At 40.1% G+C, this 17,245-nt stretch overlaps 1 protein-coding gene across 7 annotated transcripts in view; it reads left to right on the top strand.

Moving 5' to 3' along the window:
- The window catches only part of CCSER2 (coiled-coil serine rich protein 2), a 132,647-nt gene that overhangs the window by 8,322 nt on the left and 107,080 nt on the right, over positions 1–17,245 (top strand). For 4 of the 7 annotated variants that reach the window (XM_043551365.1, XM_037904473.2, XM_043551364.1 and 1 more), the window contains exons 2-3: positions 6,323–7,805; positions 11,871–12,076. In XM_043551365.1, the coding sequence (XP_043407300.1) occupies positions 6,362–7,805; positions 11,871–12,076 (1,650 nt within the window). In that variant the 5' untranslated portion in view covers positions 6,323–6,361. The remainder of the gene's footprint in view (positions 1–6,322; positions 7,806–11,870; positions 12,077–17,245) is intronic. The other 3 variants (XM_037904474.2, XM_037904472.2, XM_043551366.1) reach the window with 1 other exon arrangement.

Here is a 17,245-nt window from a genome sequence, read left to right as displayed (position 1 = left end):
AATCTGACGTTTAATTAAAGCATTATTATGTGGATTCATGCATCCGATACCATCCTTAGGTTTTTTTAGTTAATGTTCTCACTGAGACCAGATTCTCTCATTTTACAACTTGGTTAAAAAGCAGTTCTAGACTGAAAGATGACTGTAGATCTTAAAACACTTGGAGATCCACAATCAATCTCATTAGAGCCTTATCAGTGTGCCCGCTTTTCAATTAAAATGTCATTTTTAACTGTCGTCTTTGCATACATAACCTGGATTTTGAAGCAAGCTGATCTTGTTTTGTGCATGTCCATCATTTAATAAAGATTTTGCTGGCTGAACTTGGCTATCCGTGATCACTGAACAGTCTTGTTGACTTCAGTGGGCTTGTAGAAGTATAACTGACTGGAATTTAGAAAACAATTTTGGTGATACAAAGTAGCAATGGAATTCTCTCGGGCATTGCAGCATGAACAGGAATACAACAGTAAACTTGCTTAATCTCACAGATGGCACCGAATACACATTAGAAGTAGAGCTATTGTGCTTTTATTATAGTTGTTCTTCACAAACATACTTTAAGGCTGGTGTGATGCCTTCATAACAAGTAGGCCTTCCATGGACTAGCTTCTAGCAATATGAACACTGATTAAGTCCATTATTTGGTCGTGAGAAACCTGTGCTTGATAGTTATTTTATTGTGATCCTTGTAGAGCTTATTGTTAGGAACTTCCTCAAAATCTTGAAGAGTAGGAATGTATTAATAGTAGATCTTGAGGAAAAGAAATAACATATTTGTCCTTTTTTTTTTTTTTAAGGTATGAAATTTTAATATTCTCACTCATGCGCTAACCTTTCTTGTAGAGTAGGATTCATGCTGACTCTTGTAAATATTTTTCCTGCTCTCAAAGGTAGTAGCAGCGAAAGGGACTATTATATTTGCCCTTGTGTTTTGGAGGTGGAATGTAAAAGAGTAACATCTTTCAAAACCTCATTGCTTTGGGAGGCCCCCATTTGGGTCTTGTGCTTGTTAGGACAACATCCAGACATGTGAGTCTAATACGTTTTTGTGAAAATTATTGCAGGTAATTTTTCTTAGTGATGGTCAGAATAGTAGGTAGGAAAGACTTGGGGTGGAGTATGGTATCTTTATTTAAACAAACAAAGAGAAACAAAAATCAACAAATGGAGATATTTAGGATTTGTTACAGAAGTCTTCCAACTTCTTGGAGATCTTTTAAATATATTTCTGTTTAACATTTCCAGACTCTTGGTTGTGTTGCTGACTAATAAACATATTATTTCTCAACTTTGATGTTTTTAACCTGGGCTCCATTTGCTAATACCAAAATATGTTGCGTTCTGCAAATCAACAGTTAAAATAGGTGAACAGAAATACTATTCTGAATGTTTCCTTGATTTTTTTTTAAATCTAAAAAAAACAATATTTGAAGCAAACATAACCAATCTTCAATAAAAGTTTATCTTTAATGAGACTAGGCAATGTCATTTCTTTATCTGGCGGAGGAGAGTCAGAGATGAATGTACAAAGTTCATGTCGTTCAGTCTCAAATTACCATCTTCTTGTGTTAGTGCTGCCCAGTGAACTCCAGGCTTTTTTTCTTTCTCTTAGCTGTGAAACATATTACTATATCCTGACTTCCGTTGAAAATTTCAATCCCATTCACTTCTTGAATGTATCATTTGTAATCCTGTGTTGGAAAGGCGGCTTGTTGGATGCATCGTCATACCTAAATTCCCTAGTCTTATACAGTTCAATTATTTATGTCTCTCAACTTTTTATACATATATAAAAAGCATTCTGGCTCTGAGAACATAATGCTGCTGTATCAGTCCTGAAAAGAGAGGAGAATGGGAAGAGTCAAAAGAAGGATGTGCTGTTCTCCTCTTCCCACACACACTTGTTCCAGCAATACCCTGAGATAATCTTTTCATAACCTGTTTGTTACGATGACCAAAAGTCCATGGTCAGTTCTGATCTTAGTTTCTTGCATATTGCTGCCATTATCTCCAGATTTCCCCCCTCCCTCCCGCATACAGAAAAAAATCTATATGCTCTGGCAGCATCTTTAGGCTGACTATTGAATTGCTGATTAAGCTTATGCACAGCTGCTGAGCCAGGGATTCTTTAGTTTATGAAGTATTAAAAATACTGTTTCACTTAAAATATCACTTACAAAAATGAACTTGTTAATCTTTTCCCTGATTGTTAATGAATGAATAGTATGTACGGTAGGACAGTTAAAGCTTGAGTACATTAAAATACAGAATTTATGTACTTTTAATGTGACCTACATTTTATCATCTGGGTCGTGGTAACTGGAAACTACAGTAAATGACATGGCTTGAGATTAATTTAACTTTGTCCTTCATTTCCATGATGGAGGCAGCAGAAACAGTAACAGGACACCTACTCTGACCATCAGTATTCCATATCTATTATTTATTGTTTGTAATGCTAATTTGAACAGTTATTATGGTAATCCTGTCTACCGGTGCCATCTATTCTGTAAATACAAGATGAAGTGATGTGAACCCCAGACTTCGACATGTCATTGTGATGGTCTTAATTTGTTAATAAGTAACTTTAAATAAGCTTTTCATTGTTGTACTGTTCCTGTTCCCTACATCTACATCTTGTCACAATCTTTTAAACAAACTTCAAGTCTGTGATGGTTCTCAGGACTGTGAGTCACCCTGTTACCTCCTGTCTCCAATGAGAGGGAGTCTCTCTTGTGGTAGCTGCGTGTCAGCTTTTTGGCACCTGTCAGCCCTTCAGCCAGTCAGGCATTCTCCTGTGGACATATGCCCGCCCTTCCTTCTCCAGGCAGTTTAGCAATAGATGCGCCTCAATCACCAAATCTCTTTGATCATTCTCCTGGGATGTCCATCCCGTGACACTGGCTACTCACAGAATTTCCAGATCCTCTGCACCCAAAGGTGTACCGTACCCTAATTTATCAGTTTTACCTTAAACCACTGCTCCTGTAAACCACGCAGCACTTGTGAGCCTTTAAATAAACCTCCTTTTGTTTCATTATATGAAAGAATAAAGATTTAACTAGAAACCAGAGAGTGGTGGAAACATGTTCTTACAAAACAAAACAAAATCATGAAGCGTGAATTTGTCTCTACATTTATCAATGGTTTACTTTATTAGATAAAGTAGATTTTTTTTTTCCTCTCCAAGTTCAGTCTGTTTAGAAGCTGGCTAGTTTATCAATAACTAGAATACAAATGTTCATGAAAGCACCCCTTCCGTCAGGGGTTTCCCTCAGTGAATGGATTCAGATTGCCTTTCTTTACGCTGTTATACTGAAAACAGTTTTTCATGTCTGTTCACAGGCCGGATGAACCTCTGCCTTGTTGTAGAGTTTCTTTTCTATATTTAAGAGGCTTTGATTGTTTGTTGTTTCTCATGGTTTTTCATTGACTAACTGTTCTGGGATGTGGCAAGGGTAGACCACAGAATCTTGCATTACCTCACCAGCAGACTCGGGCGGGGTGACTTGAATGAGCCGTCATTCAGACACATTATCTCCTGGTGGCCAATCTCTACTCCAGACCATAAAGCATGTTTTTTAGTATAAATACCGTACATTATTCCTTAAATGTAACGCGCACATACATCTTGCAATGGCTGATCCTTGACGAGTTATGAGCTTTCTGAGGATAGCTTTGCATGATACTCATTATGGAAAAATAAGCTGTAAGATGTTTGGTGCAGTGAGTTTGTCAGGTCTGAGATGAACGTTTGCAAGGACCAGAGGACCCTTTGCCAAGGGGTGTCTGTGGGTATGGCTCCACAGCAAAAAAAAACCTCCCAAACCCATGGCTAGCCAGTGCCAGCTGAGTTGGGCTTGCGGGGTTCAGTTTACGAGACTGTTTTCATTGCTTTCGGGCTCAGGCTGGAGCCTGAACTGTGGGACCCTCCCACCCCACAGAGTCATAGAGCCTGGGCTCTGGCACCCTCCCACCCCCAGGGTCCTAGAGCCTAGGCTCCAGCTGTATAGACATACCCTGAATCACAAAGTCATACAAACAAGCTGTTTTATAGGTAAAATGGGGTAAAAAGGATTGAAGAATTTCCCTATGTTCCATATTGTTAAAATTGTCTGGGAGGGGGAAGGGAAGAATGTCTGGCACAGAGCGTATGAGAAACTGAAGCTGAAAAGAACTTGTTTTGGTTTTGAACTGGGGACGGGTAAGAAGTTGAGTAAGAAGAGTCCAGTTCTGTAGAAAGGAAAACAGTCTTATTTATATAGTCTGATTTGCAAATGATTTTTAAAATATTAGGGTGGTTGTTTTAGCTCTACTTCCTTATGAATAAAGGAGGCCTGTAATTTCTTCTCTCCAAAAATATAAAAAAAAATCTTACCTTTTAACCTTAAAAGCATCAAGGATGTTAACTCTGGACTTCCCTGCCTTTACTGAAGGCATTTGTGGGTGAGGGATTTGCCTTGGATCTGATGTATATTTTGAATTCTGCTTAGCTGAGTGGGCAGAGGCTGTTGAATCTTTAACGAACAAAAGCTTCTAAATTTTCATTGGACATTGGCATTAAATACATAGATATTAAAAAATTTTAAGTGCACTAAATATTTTTCCTCTGTTTCTCAAATTTCAGTGTCTTGTGATGTTTTGGCCATGCTCTAGAGCAGAATTTCTAATGATGTCATAGAATTTCTAATATTAAAGGAGGGTTTGGGGAACCTGTCTTCTGTTTGTTTAAAAGATAATAAATAAAATCTTATGCATAATGAGAAACTAAGACTTGTGCCCATTCTTGCTATTTGACTTTGCAGGCAACTCATCCACAAGTATTAACATCACACTCAGCCAGTCTTAATGTTAAATCCTGTGGAATGCTATTAAAAAAAGTTGCACATCTCCCGAATAAAAATTACATAATATCAGAGATCAATAGCCAAAGAATTTTCAGGGAAGTCTCCAAAACTACTAACGAGCCAAAAAATTCTATATAACAGACGGCATTTTGCAATGCATAGCATATGCCATCTGCTATCATTTACAAAGTCACAGTATACAAGCCTTACTTACCAACAGCAATCAAAGTCCCAAAAGATCAAGTACACTACAGAATTAAAGTAACTTGTTGGTCGGGTTTGCGAGCTCAATACCTGTACTTCAGAATATTGTCCTTTCTCTTTGACTCTCTTGTCCTCCGTTCTGGTGCAATTTTGCTGTAAACATATTCACAATTTTAAACTTCGGCTTTCACTTGGCTAAAGGGTAATGATGGCAACTCTGTACACACTTAGTTTTATTCATTTGTGATATTACAAGTGCTGCAATTTTGGGTGACTGCTCATGTTGCTCAAAGTTCTGAAATACTGAATGAGGTGCTTGGAGTTCTTGTTACTGAACCATTGGGACCTTTGTTCAGCTTCTTGAGTGGACAACTACCTATAGATCTGATATACTCTACGAGGTTATTGAGAGGAAAGCCATGCATATGGAACAAGATCGGAGAACTCAGAAAGTGTCCCTCCTTCACCAAGCCAGGCAGCGATGGCATTGTCCCCAGTGCGGTACAAATGGCTTGTGTTTGTGTTAATTCAGATAGAAGTCCAGCGATTAGGTGGATCAGGACGAGTCGGGGTATTTAACTTCCAGTTGGAGAGCACAGTAGTTTTCCGTGCAGTCTGGAGTCTACCAGGGAGCTGGGGCTGGTGGGTAAGGAAGAAGGAAGATTTTGAAAACTAGTTCCTATCAGAATCTATACTGCAGTTCTCACAAGTCAGTGTTGCAAGTTCATGTGACTTATTCGTGAGTCTTTTTTGATATTTTAAGTTGTTTTTTCATAAAGCTCCAGACGCTGAAATCAAGTGATTGCATGAGAAATTGAGCATTCATTTTAAAATAATAGTTTTTAACCTGCCTTCATGCAGAGAAAAGCTTGAAAAATTAAATTTAAGTGTATCTTAAAGGCTTAGGAACCAGAGGGCAAATTAAAAACATGCAACACTTATTTTTAAATTAGTCATGGTTTTTTGTGTGGCCTGCCACTGAGTTTTAACACGTGATGTTGGCAATACTGCCCCACCCACCCTTTTAGTAAGATGGCTACCAGTAGCAAGCTGTTTCCAGTTGTAGTTGAAACATTTTATTTGCTATATGTTGCACAATTGACTAATGGTGGACAGAACATATCTAGAAACTCATGAAATATATATAGGTAAACTGTGTTTTTCTGATATAATTAGGCATCCATGTGTCATTTATAATTTTTAGCTGTATTGTGTTCTCCTGAGTTGTTAATTCAAGTGTAATATTTTCTTCTTTTTCATTTCCACAGATTCAAGAAACTTTCAAGGACCAATGAACCCCATAGCTCATGGAAGAAAAAAATCATATCAGGACATCTTTGGTTTCCAAGTTACCGAAGTACGGAACAAAATCTTTAGGGAGCACCCTACAGCCAATGCCAAATAGGACAGCTGTTCCCTTGTCAGGGAATTCTCATAGCAGTAGTGGCAAAAATTGCAGCAAGCACAATGGCACTGTTCATATGTCTTCCTTTGCTTTTAGCTGGCAAAAATCAAATAAATATCAACTTGGTGATCAAAGTGGTAGTGAGTCTAACTCTGCCCAGAATTCCAATGAAAAACTAGATGATTCTGAGAAGTATCCTCCTTCTCAAGGAGGATTTAGTAAAGATGTGCTCAGGGTGGGTTTGAACAGCACCTCTTCAGTAGCATCAAAAACAGCAAAGCAAGTCAACATGTTTGTGTCCTCTACAGAAGAATTAAACCAAAAGTCTTTGCCTGGACTGTCTAGTTCAGCGAAATTTACCAAAGGTACGTTATTTGGCAGGACTTCGTATTCTGGAATCAGTGCTCCAAAATCACATTTAAATGGGTTTTACGGAAATAGGCCATCTGTAGACTTGCAGAAGTGTAGAATTAACTCCAATGCCACCAGAACCAGTTCAGGAGAGAGTTTGGCGCAATCCACAGACAATGCTAAATCTTTTTCCTGTGAAAAAATGGGTAGATCACAAAGTTTTTCACATTCCATTCAGAATTCTTTCCTATCTGCTGCATCCTTAACCAGATCACATTCCTTTAATAAAGCTGTAGATCTTACAAGGCCTTATCAAAAACAGCATCTGGCTATTAGAGCGTCTCAGAGGTCAACTCTGTTGTCAAGAAATGCCCAACAGTTGGATGTACCCAGTGGAAATGAACCTTTAAGATATGGATTTACCAGGCCGTACACTTCTATATCAACCTCTGGTTTAAAGAAGCCACCGCTCTCAAATGGATCCGGGGCGTCACCCTCTTTGGTGTATGGAATGGGTCGTCCTTCTTTACTGAAACCTACCAGACAGCCGTTTACTGGAAAGATCATTATGGATGACAGCAAAAGTACAGGTACTGACATGTGCATAGTGAAGGTCTCTGAGGTTACGGTAAATGTCAACGGAGCCATTGAGAAAAAAGACCTAGAAAATGACAGTCAAAGAAGAGAATGTGGTGAAGCCCTTCATGACAGTCTGGGGAAGCATGGCTCTAAAGTCATATGCATGAATGATGATGTGGATGAAATATCCATATCTTCCTTGTCCTCTTCTGAGAAGAATGACCTGAGTGAAGACTTCAGCGATGACTTTATAGATCTAGAAGATTTAAACAGAACAATACAAGTGAAGCAAGAAGAAGTCCCTATTGAAGAGTTATTGCATGGAGGTGCAACACCAGTAGATCCAGTCACTTCTCTCAAGGAAAGTGAAAGGCCTCATTGTAACACCGATGAATGGCTAGATATAGATGTTTCTGGTAAATATTTTGTTGTATTCTATTTTTTAAAATTTATTTATCATATTACTCCTGAGGGCATTCTGTGTCAAAATTAAAAATTCTGCATCAAAGAATTAAAAATTGTGCGCACAGTATTTTAAAATTCTGCAAGTTTTATTTGTCAATAAATAAATGCAGAGGCTCTAGCATGGCAGTAGCGAGCACAGGCCACTAGCTGTACGAAGGTGGGAGATCACCCTGCAGCCTCTCCATCCCCCCTCCCCAGAACACAGACTCAGCGGTGAGGCTGCACCTGACCCTGACACAGCACAAGGCATGGGCTTGCCCCAGAAACACCCTGGGGCCCTGCCGGTCTGCACCAGGTGTGGGGCAGGCAGGATCCAGGTGTGTGTGGGGGATCCAGGTGTGGGGCGAGACGGTTCTATGTGGGACAGTCTGGGTGCAGGCAACGCAGTGGAGTGTCTAGGTGTGGGGGGATCTGGATGCACGGAGGCTTATTGTGCAGGGTTCCAGGTGGAGGGGCAATGGGACTTTTGTAGACGCTTCCAGGTGAAAGTTGTTGGGGCTCAGCAGTGTGGGTCTGGGAGAGGGGTGTCTCAGCAGGGGGCCTGGGTGTTGGGGGAGTGGTGCTTTGTCGGTTGGGGGTCTGGGTCCAGCTAGTTGGGGGTCAGTGGCGTGGGGTTCATGTGCTGGCTCAGGGTGGTGCATAGGGGTGGGGCTCATCAGGGTCGGGGTTTGAGAGCAGGGGGCTCAGTGGGGAATGGTCTGGGTTCAGGAGTGGGGGTTCAGAAGCGGGTCTGGATGCAGAGGGGCTCCAGATGCAGGGGTTGAGGTTCTGTGGGGTTTGGGTATGGAGGGCTAGGGGGGTTCTGGGTGTATGGGGTGGGGCTTGGTGGGGGTGTCTGGGCATGGGAGATCCAGATGCCTGGGGGTTGGGCAGATAAGGGAGCAGCTCCTGTACAGTGAGCCTTCCCCCCCACAGCTGAGGAGTGATGGGGAGCAGGAAGTAGGGGAGGATGCTGAGCTTCCTGCAGCTGAGGGAGGTTTCTGGGGGTGGGTCTGACACAGCCCCAGCCATTCCTCGCAGGGGAAGAGGAAGTCCCATCCTCTCCTGCCTCCAGCCCAGCTAGCAGCTGCTCCCAGCTCAGGTAGGAGCCACTGGCTGTGGTGTTCCCAGCCCTGTGGTGGTTTACCTCTCCGTTGGCTTCTCTGGCTGTCTGAAACGATGTACCTGCACACCTAGGGAGTGGTACATGACTGCTCTTGCAGTTTTCCTTTGCTTCTCTGTCAGAAAGTCATTTTTCTGTGGGGAAGCAAAGATATCTGCATGGGACATGAATTCTGCACATGCGCAGTGGTGCAGAATTCCCTCAGGAGTATCTTATGTAGAGAAATAAGTTTCTGTTTGAAATACTAACTTGTTTGTAAGTATTCCTAATTTATCTAAATCATCGTAAAGTAAAACTAGTTTTTCTATATTCCCAAATTAGTTGTATTGAGTCCTACATAAATTATTATTAGTGATTGATAAATGATCCCTGGCCTTGGATACTGTATTTTCCAGTCTTCTGTACAAACATTGAATACTACTAATATAAGATGTTAAACTGAGTTGTCGTCCAAAAGAAAAACTGTTCTGTTTTAGATATTTTTAGAAAGGAAAAACTGATGACAGTGGCAATTCATGTTTTAATTTTTTTTTAAATGTAATGAACTTAAGTTTCAGTTGATGGCTCTCAAGAGTGAATTGTGCTTATCTTTGACATTTATTTCAATGCAGTATTAGTAAATGTCAATTATCATATAATGCTGAAATACAAGGTAGGAATCCAATGAAATACTGACCCATTTGGTGTTGCTTGAGCTTAGTGAAAACTCGTTATGGTAAAAACGACACTTCTCACTAAAGCTAAACATAGTTTAAAAATCTGCACTATTAGCGTAGCCCTTTTTGTTTTATCCATTATTTTTGCAGTGGTATTACTTAATTTATTTTGCTTTTTGCAGCTTTTGCAGTATACTAGGAAATACCTTTCTTCAGCGCTGATATTGCATCACACTCTGGGTCTGTGTGCATGATCGGTGCTTCTAATACCCAGCATGAGCCTGAGAATCATTTACTGCTTTGTCCTGATCTGCCCTCTGTCTTAGAACTGTGGGTTCTAAACAGGTGTCTAATCTAATAGCCTAAACATCGTCGGAGCACTTTTAACAGATAAATGTGCTATACACAGGGGTGCTGGAACAATTTGTATAGTGGGGATGCTGAGAGCCATTGAACGAAATTGTAAACCATGTATATGAGGGAAACCACTTCAAGACAGGGGATGTAGCAGTACCCCTAGTTCTAGCACCTATTGCTATACATGCTTAAAAATTTATGGCAGAGCTATTTGCTATGGGAGCCATAACATCAAATTCCTAAGGATAAGTTTGTATTATGTTTAGGAATTTACACAAGTTAAGAATTTTAAGTTATGGCTCCAGTGGCAAACAACTCCAGCACATTGGGGATTTATAAAAGCATGTACAATCTCCAAAAGAGATCCCCAGTCCCTCTTCACATAGCAGTAACTTAGATGTATATAGCATCTACAGAAGGGGAAGGTGTCCCACCTGATGGCATCTGCCAGGGGAAATCAGCATGCCATGGAGGTGGCATGCCCCTTTCCTCAGGTAGATTTGCACAAGTGCTTTTATGCACACAAGCAAAAGAGATAGTTTATGCCGTTAGAATAGTACATGATTTTTAAAACAAACTTGTTTAAATCAGAGGCACTGGTTCACACTGAGGAATAAATTCATGGCAATTTTAATTTCTCAGATCTTCCGAGGTTGGGGTGTGTGAATGCCCCACTCAGAGGGGCTGGGGAATTGAGGGGGACCACAAGCCCAGTTTCCTCTCCCATTCCTGGTGGGAGTTTAAAGGCTACTTGGAGGGGAGAACAAGTGATTCTTCAGGTTCTCCACAGATGGCCGTGGGAGGAACATCAAGCACAGCTCAGGGCTAGTCTTGCTAAAACAGGCTGTAAACTCCCTTGTAGTGTTCTGTTGTACACGTGTCTCTTTTTCCCTCCACAGCTTCCTGACATCTCTCTCTTTTGGGATGAGAGGGAGTGATGTTTCTCTCCTTTTTTACCAAACTCTTGGTGGGGTACATGTTACTCCTTTTTCTCTCTGCTCCCCCACGGGTCTCTTTAGGCTTCTGGTCTCTGAAAAATTATCAGCAAGCCGTTTTCTCTAAAGCAGAAACTGCATCATTAGCCCTGTACCTTGCTGATGTGTGAACCTGCCAGAATGCAGGGTTCCTGCAAACAGTAAGAAAAAAGTGAGAGATCATGTTAAAATAACTTCTTAAAAAATCACGATTGGCAACTAATTATTTCTGAACCTTGCTATTTAAGAAAGGTTCAGAAACAAATTAACTCAGCCACATTTAAATGCCTGTAAACATGGGCTTATTATGTCTGTTCAATCATAGCATTGTTATTAGAAATGTATAGTAGATATGTAACTTAGACTAATATAATCAATGTCAGTAAAGTTTATTTTTGTGGAGGAAGGTTGCCTAGCTCTTGGAAAACAACTTTCGTTTTTAAGCTCTTTTGCATAAGGAGAAATTGCTTGGCACAGTTTTTGAATATCCTACATTCTTCCGCTAATTAATGGGTATTTCATTGCACAAGTTTTCCTTTTTCTTGAGAGGTATTACTATTCTGCCAGTTGAAATTTGTCTGTCTGGGCTCAGCATACTTGAGTAATTCACAATTTTTTAAGTCACTTGTTCTTTTTAAGAAATACTTTTCACTCTGTTAGAATTGTTCCAGGGCTGGAAGAGGAAAAAAATTGGAGGTTGGTAGAAGGTACTTGTGGGTATATTGAGTTTATAACATCCTGATACTGGGGGAGGAAAAGTTGTGTTGTTTTTTTAACTAAGCTTAGTATTGATGACTTTAGAGAATGTTTTAATATCCATTAACACCACTTCCATTCAGATCCTTTTACATGGTAATAACACTGAACGTAACTGATAATTTCAATCTAAATCATTTGGATTATTGACTGTTTTTGTTTTTATTTAAGCAGTAGATGACAAGAATGAAAGCACAAAGCATACTCTTGGGAACAACTTGATTTCTCCGGACATGGACTACAGAGCTGGCTCCTCTTTTGAACTTTCTCCATCTGATAGTTCCGATGGAACATATATGTGGGACGAGGAAGGGTTGGAGCCCATTGGGAATGTCCATCCATGTGGAAGTTATGAGTCTTCTGAAATGAACAGCATAGTATGTATAAGTTCTTACAGCTCTTTGAGATTTTTGTTAGCTTAATATATTGCAGAAAGTATTAATTTTCACAGAATTTTTACATTTCCTCGTTACTCCTTAATTTATATCTTTGTAATATATATCCTAATCTGGATATTCTGAGCCCACCTAATGACAAAGGACCTACAATAAGAATAACCTTTAATTCCAATTATCTGAATTCCCTTTATTTGAAAATCCTAGCTATCCAAATTCACAGTGTATCCTTTATGTAGCACTATGTTAGTTAATAGCACTTCTGTTTATCTGAATGCCTGGTTTTCCAAAAGTTTTAGATGTCTCCCCCTCCACCCCCTACCCCGAATGTAGATAAATGGGAGTGTGTTATAGCTAATGTGAGTTTTAAAAAGTAGTTAGTGGTGAAATATATAACATTTACTTACTCCTGATATTGTGGACTGAGCTTGGTTACAGTACCACCTTCCTCCTCCAATGTGGTGCTAAAGAAACAACAATGGGCTTATTTTCCTCAAATTGGCATGTTCAGTATTTCCTGTCTGCGTAGGAGCATAGAGGATGAGGAGATGATCTCAGCCCCTTCAGCCTGAGGTAGAGCTTGTTCTTGGGAACAGGAATAACGGGTTCCTCTGGCCTGCCAATCTATTAAATAAATCCCCTTTGAACCTATATTTCATCACACTGTAAGCAAGCTTTCTAGATCATAAGACACCTGTTTTGGAGACCGCAACTCTAACTCCTCACTAGGACAGGGCTTCTAGTTTAATGTCTAGCGTTTGTGTATGAGATGAACAGCTACAGTGATTGGCAGCTTAATATGTAGTAGGAGGGATCATCTGCCTTCATCTGAGACTTCATTTCCGGTGCAGGTGGCGTGCTTGGTAGTGTGGCTCTTACCCATGTCTGTCTGGAAATGAAACGTTGTTCAGTATCAGTGGGAAAGTTCAGCACCACTGCTGACTTTTCACCTGTGTTCAGACAGACAGCCTCAGATTTCCTAGTGGGCTAAAGAGGCATTTCAGAAGTGTTACATTGTTTTTTTAGAAATGTTTGGGTTCATGGCGCACACAGCATCTTGCTCATCCTTTGCTTCACGGTTCATATCTGTGCAACAAGAGTGACATGTCCCTCAACTGACAGGGCCTGACTTACTGATCCCTTCCAGAAGAAGAGTCATGTTTGTCTATAGGGCTCTAAGCAAGAATAGGTAACTTGCACTAATTTTCCTCCATGTTGGAGAGTATGTGGACAAATGTGGTTAGTATCCACTGGAAAATAAAAATGAAAAACATAGTCTAGTTTTATTTTTGTTGTGATATCACCAATATGATTACACTTTTTAATATGTTAAGACAAATACAGAAACTGCAACCCGATCATCATCTTTGACTGACTTAATCATACTTCAAAAGGTAAGCAGGATCAGTCTTGATCAGTGCTGGGATGGGAGTAATCAAGAGAAGACTTGTGTGTTGAAGTGGTGTCAGTGAAAACTAGATGGTGATTCTGCATAGTCAGTGCTCTGCTCTGGTTCTGTGCAAGTGGAAGATAACATCTTATGAGATGTGACACTGTGGTCCTAGCCAAATTCTGCTGAAAAGTTTCAGCTACCCATGATGGTATTCACTGCTTCTTTAAACTATTGTGTAATGTTTCTGGGTTCTCTTAAACAGCTGCCAATTTCCTGTGGTGAATTGCACAATCACGAATATATATATTATATATATTCGTGATTGTGCAATTCACCACAGGAAATATATATATTTTGGAAAGCACTTTCAAATTCTGTGGATGAAAGAGGCTGTGTAGATGTTAATGTTAAAAATTTATCAAAAACTATTATAAGACAATCTGAAAGATGTCCTGAGTGAAGTAGTGTCCCTTCAAAAATCTTAGTTGTATGTGAGCTGTTAAACAAGTAAATGATGTCCTGATACTACATCTTGATGTAGTAAATATTGAAATACTTATTTATTATATACATTTTATGAGAAACTTAAGGTATTCTAGTAGATATTTTCTGAAGTGAAGAATTCTGGTTCCCTAGGTCTCTGATCTGTGTGGCTAATCTCTTGATGTATACATATAAATTGGATCACTACCATTGGGAGTTGTACACGGTTTTGAACAGAAAATATACCCTGAAGTATTCATTCAATAGAAGCATGTTTTCACACTCTTTCAATGGAAACAATGAAGTTTATGGAGGAGATGGTATGATGGAATAACATGATTTTGGCAATTAATTGATCTTTAACTATTCATGGTAAATAGGCCCAATGGCCTGTGATGGGATGTTAGATGGGGTGGGATCTGAGTTACTACAGAGAATTCTTTCCTGGGTATCTGGCTGGTGAATCTTGCCCACATGCTCAGGGTTCAGCTGATCGCCATATCTGGGGTCAGGAAGGAATTTTCCTCCAGGGCAGATTGGAAGAGGTCCTCAGGGTTTTTTGCCTTCCTTTGTAGCATGGGGCATGGGTCACTTGCTGGAGGATTCTCTGCACCTTGAAGTCTTTAAACCGTGATTTGAGGACTTCCATAGCTCAGACGTAGGCGAGAGGTTTATTGAAGGAGTGGGTGGGTGAGATTCTGTGGCCTGCATTGTGCAGGAGGTCAGACTAGATGATCATAATGGTCCCTTCTGACATTGATAGCTATGAGTCTGTGAGAAGTAGTGAATAGCATAAGTAAGATCATTTACTAATTTATAAAAATTCCTTGTGATGAGTGTCTTGAGTGCTGTGGCATTAATGTAATTAGAGTGGTCTCTTCTTTCCTATATCTACTGTAAGTAGATTGCTGCTGCTTAGGGCTTGATAGCTATTACAAGGCTTTTTTCCCCCTGAACAGGGTTCATCACTGAATTTAGATATTCATGTCATTTTTCATATTCTTTATTTCTGAGTTTGACCTCTTTTAAAAATTAGTTCTTTATCACAATTTTAGTGCTTAATGTACTTTGAAGTTTCAACCTTAAAGGGGGGAAATAGCAAAAAGGTTGCTTTTATTCTTGCAGTGTATAGACATTTTCAGCCATGTTCTTAGAATTTGTGGGGGAAGTTGTAACTCTCAATGCATTTTGAATTTCCTTTTAGTGGTCATTGTTTGCGAGCTGTGGTTTCAGTTACTGTATACAGCACTAGATTTTATCTCTATTACTTCAGGATAAACCACTAATTTATTTTTAGCTTGAAAATGCAGAAGTAACCATGATAATTTGAAGAAAAATCTTGTTTTCTGTTGTTCTGCGGAACTGTGCTCTTGAGTGAGAATGTATGTGAGCCAACCAGAAAGCAGTGATTCTAGGGGCTGTCTTTGTGTTTGTGTTCTTCTGGATCAGGAAGTTAGGTGCAAGGCTGTGTAAGTTTGTGACACAACCTCTTTTGGTTTCCTTGTTTATATGCAGCAGGTGTTAAGATAATTGCAGTATTGTTCTTCCATTTTCTCTGTGTTCCCTTAGTTAATTTTGCACTAGTTCTTTTTTAAAAAGGAATAAGTGCATTTAGTGCTCCTAGATATGCACTTCTGTGGTTCCAAGCAGGTGGTTGTTGATGCCTTTGAAGGACTTTGAAACACTTCTCTGTTCTGCTGATCTTTGTCATGACAGAGGCAGATGAAAAATCCAAGTTTAAACAGCGCGCACCATGTGGGAATAATATGTCATGACTGACAAGCACATCAGGTGTTCTTGATTCTTGGAAGGAGAACATTCAGATTACAGTGGCATTAGTTCTCCAGAATGTGACAGATGTGCTGCTTGTAGCTAGTACAGGCTCTCCATTTTATGTGAGATGGGAGAAATGTTGTAATACTTTAATGTTACAAGAAACAGTGTGAGGTTTCCTAAAATTGTCTTGCAGACTAATATGAATGTTCATAAAGTCTTTGATCTCCTTGGATAAGTTGCTGACCAAATGCAGAGTATCTGAGGATAAATTACATTTTTATAAGCTAAATTCCGCTTGTGTTTTCACATTATAGTTCATGATACTGAAATGCTAACAGCAATATATGATTTAAACAAATTAAATCCTTTGTATCACACAGTTCCCTTACTGGCTGGACGCTCACCAGGCTGTGTGCTCTTTAAGGCTCCTGAGCGTGAACAGAGCCCAGACAGCCTCTGGCTGGGGTCTCTCACTCTCGGCATGGAGATCCTATGTTTAGCATTCCCTGCTCAGACCCGGCAGTTCAGTTGCCTAATTCCTGGGACCAGTGTTGACCGCTCAGCCTTTCTATTGTTTAAGCACATCCTTTCCCATAATTCCAGCTGTGTGGGTACTCTGGGCTTACAGTTTAGCATTCAGGGGCATGCAATAATGATGGCAGATGAACAGACTTACTTCATGCAGGGTTCTAAACATCATTACTCTTAACTTAGCATGAGAGAGAAACAGATCTAACCGAAATAAGTAGTACACCTATATACATTTCTCTGCCTCAGTTTTCTCACCACTCTGGAGAGATGTTTTGGGGCTTGGATAGAGTCCTCTGGGATCCTTCTCATGCAGCTTTTCTTCAGAATCATGGAGCCTCTCTTGGTCGGGTTGATTTCTCTGACCTCACCTGGTCCTGCAGTTAAACAGGACACCCTTAGTATGAAAGCATGCCCCTCTCTCCTGTCTAAGCCGCCTTGTGTGACTGAGTTCCTTGAAAAGGAGGACTTGTGGCACCTTAGAGACTAACACATTTATTTGACCATAAGCTTTCGTGAGCTACAGCTCACTTCATCGGACGCTGCTACTCTGAAACCTGAGTTCCTTGAGTTTATATGTCCCCACCTGGTTTCTTTCTTCTACTGCTGAAGATTTTCCACTCCCTCCCTGAAGAGAAATGGGAGGGACTAGTTTCTTCCAATTTCAGTCACCTAGCTGTCTCAAGATTTTGCCACCTGAATAGGTGGCCATTAAGGTGTAACAACTGACTGTTGTCCCTGGTCTGGCAGAGATGTGCTGCACGCAGTGTCAGAAAATGGGGGATTGCACATCCGCGTCGAGATTTTCTGTGATAACACAGTTTTGTAACTTCATAACATCCACCATAATTAATAAATTGTACATAGATTTTCCCCAACTAGTCACATTTAGACTAAAAATCAGCGCACATGGACCGTTTACATGTTTAATTCAATGAATTACATGGATTTCTCAACAAATCCCTCTTTAA

Source organism: Chelonia mydas, chromosome 7 (genome assembly GCF_015237465.2).
Source record: "Chelonia mydas isolate rCheMyd1 chromosome 7, rCheMyd1.pri.v2, whole genome shotgun sequence".
Taxonomy (NCBI): Eukaryota; Metazoa; Chordata; order Testudines; family Cheloniidae; genus Chelonia; species Chelonia mydas.
This window is presented reverse-complemented; position numbering and strand designations above follow the sequence as displayed.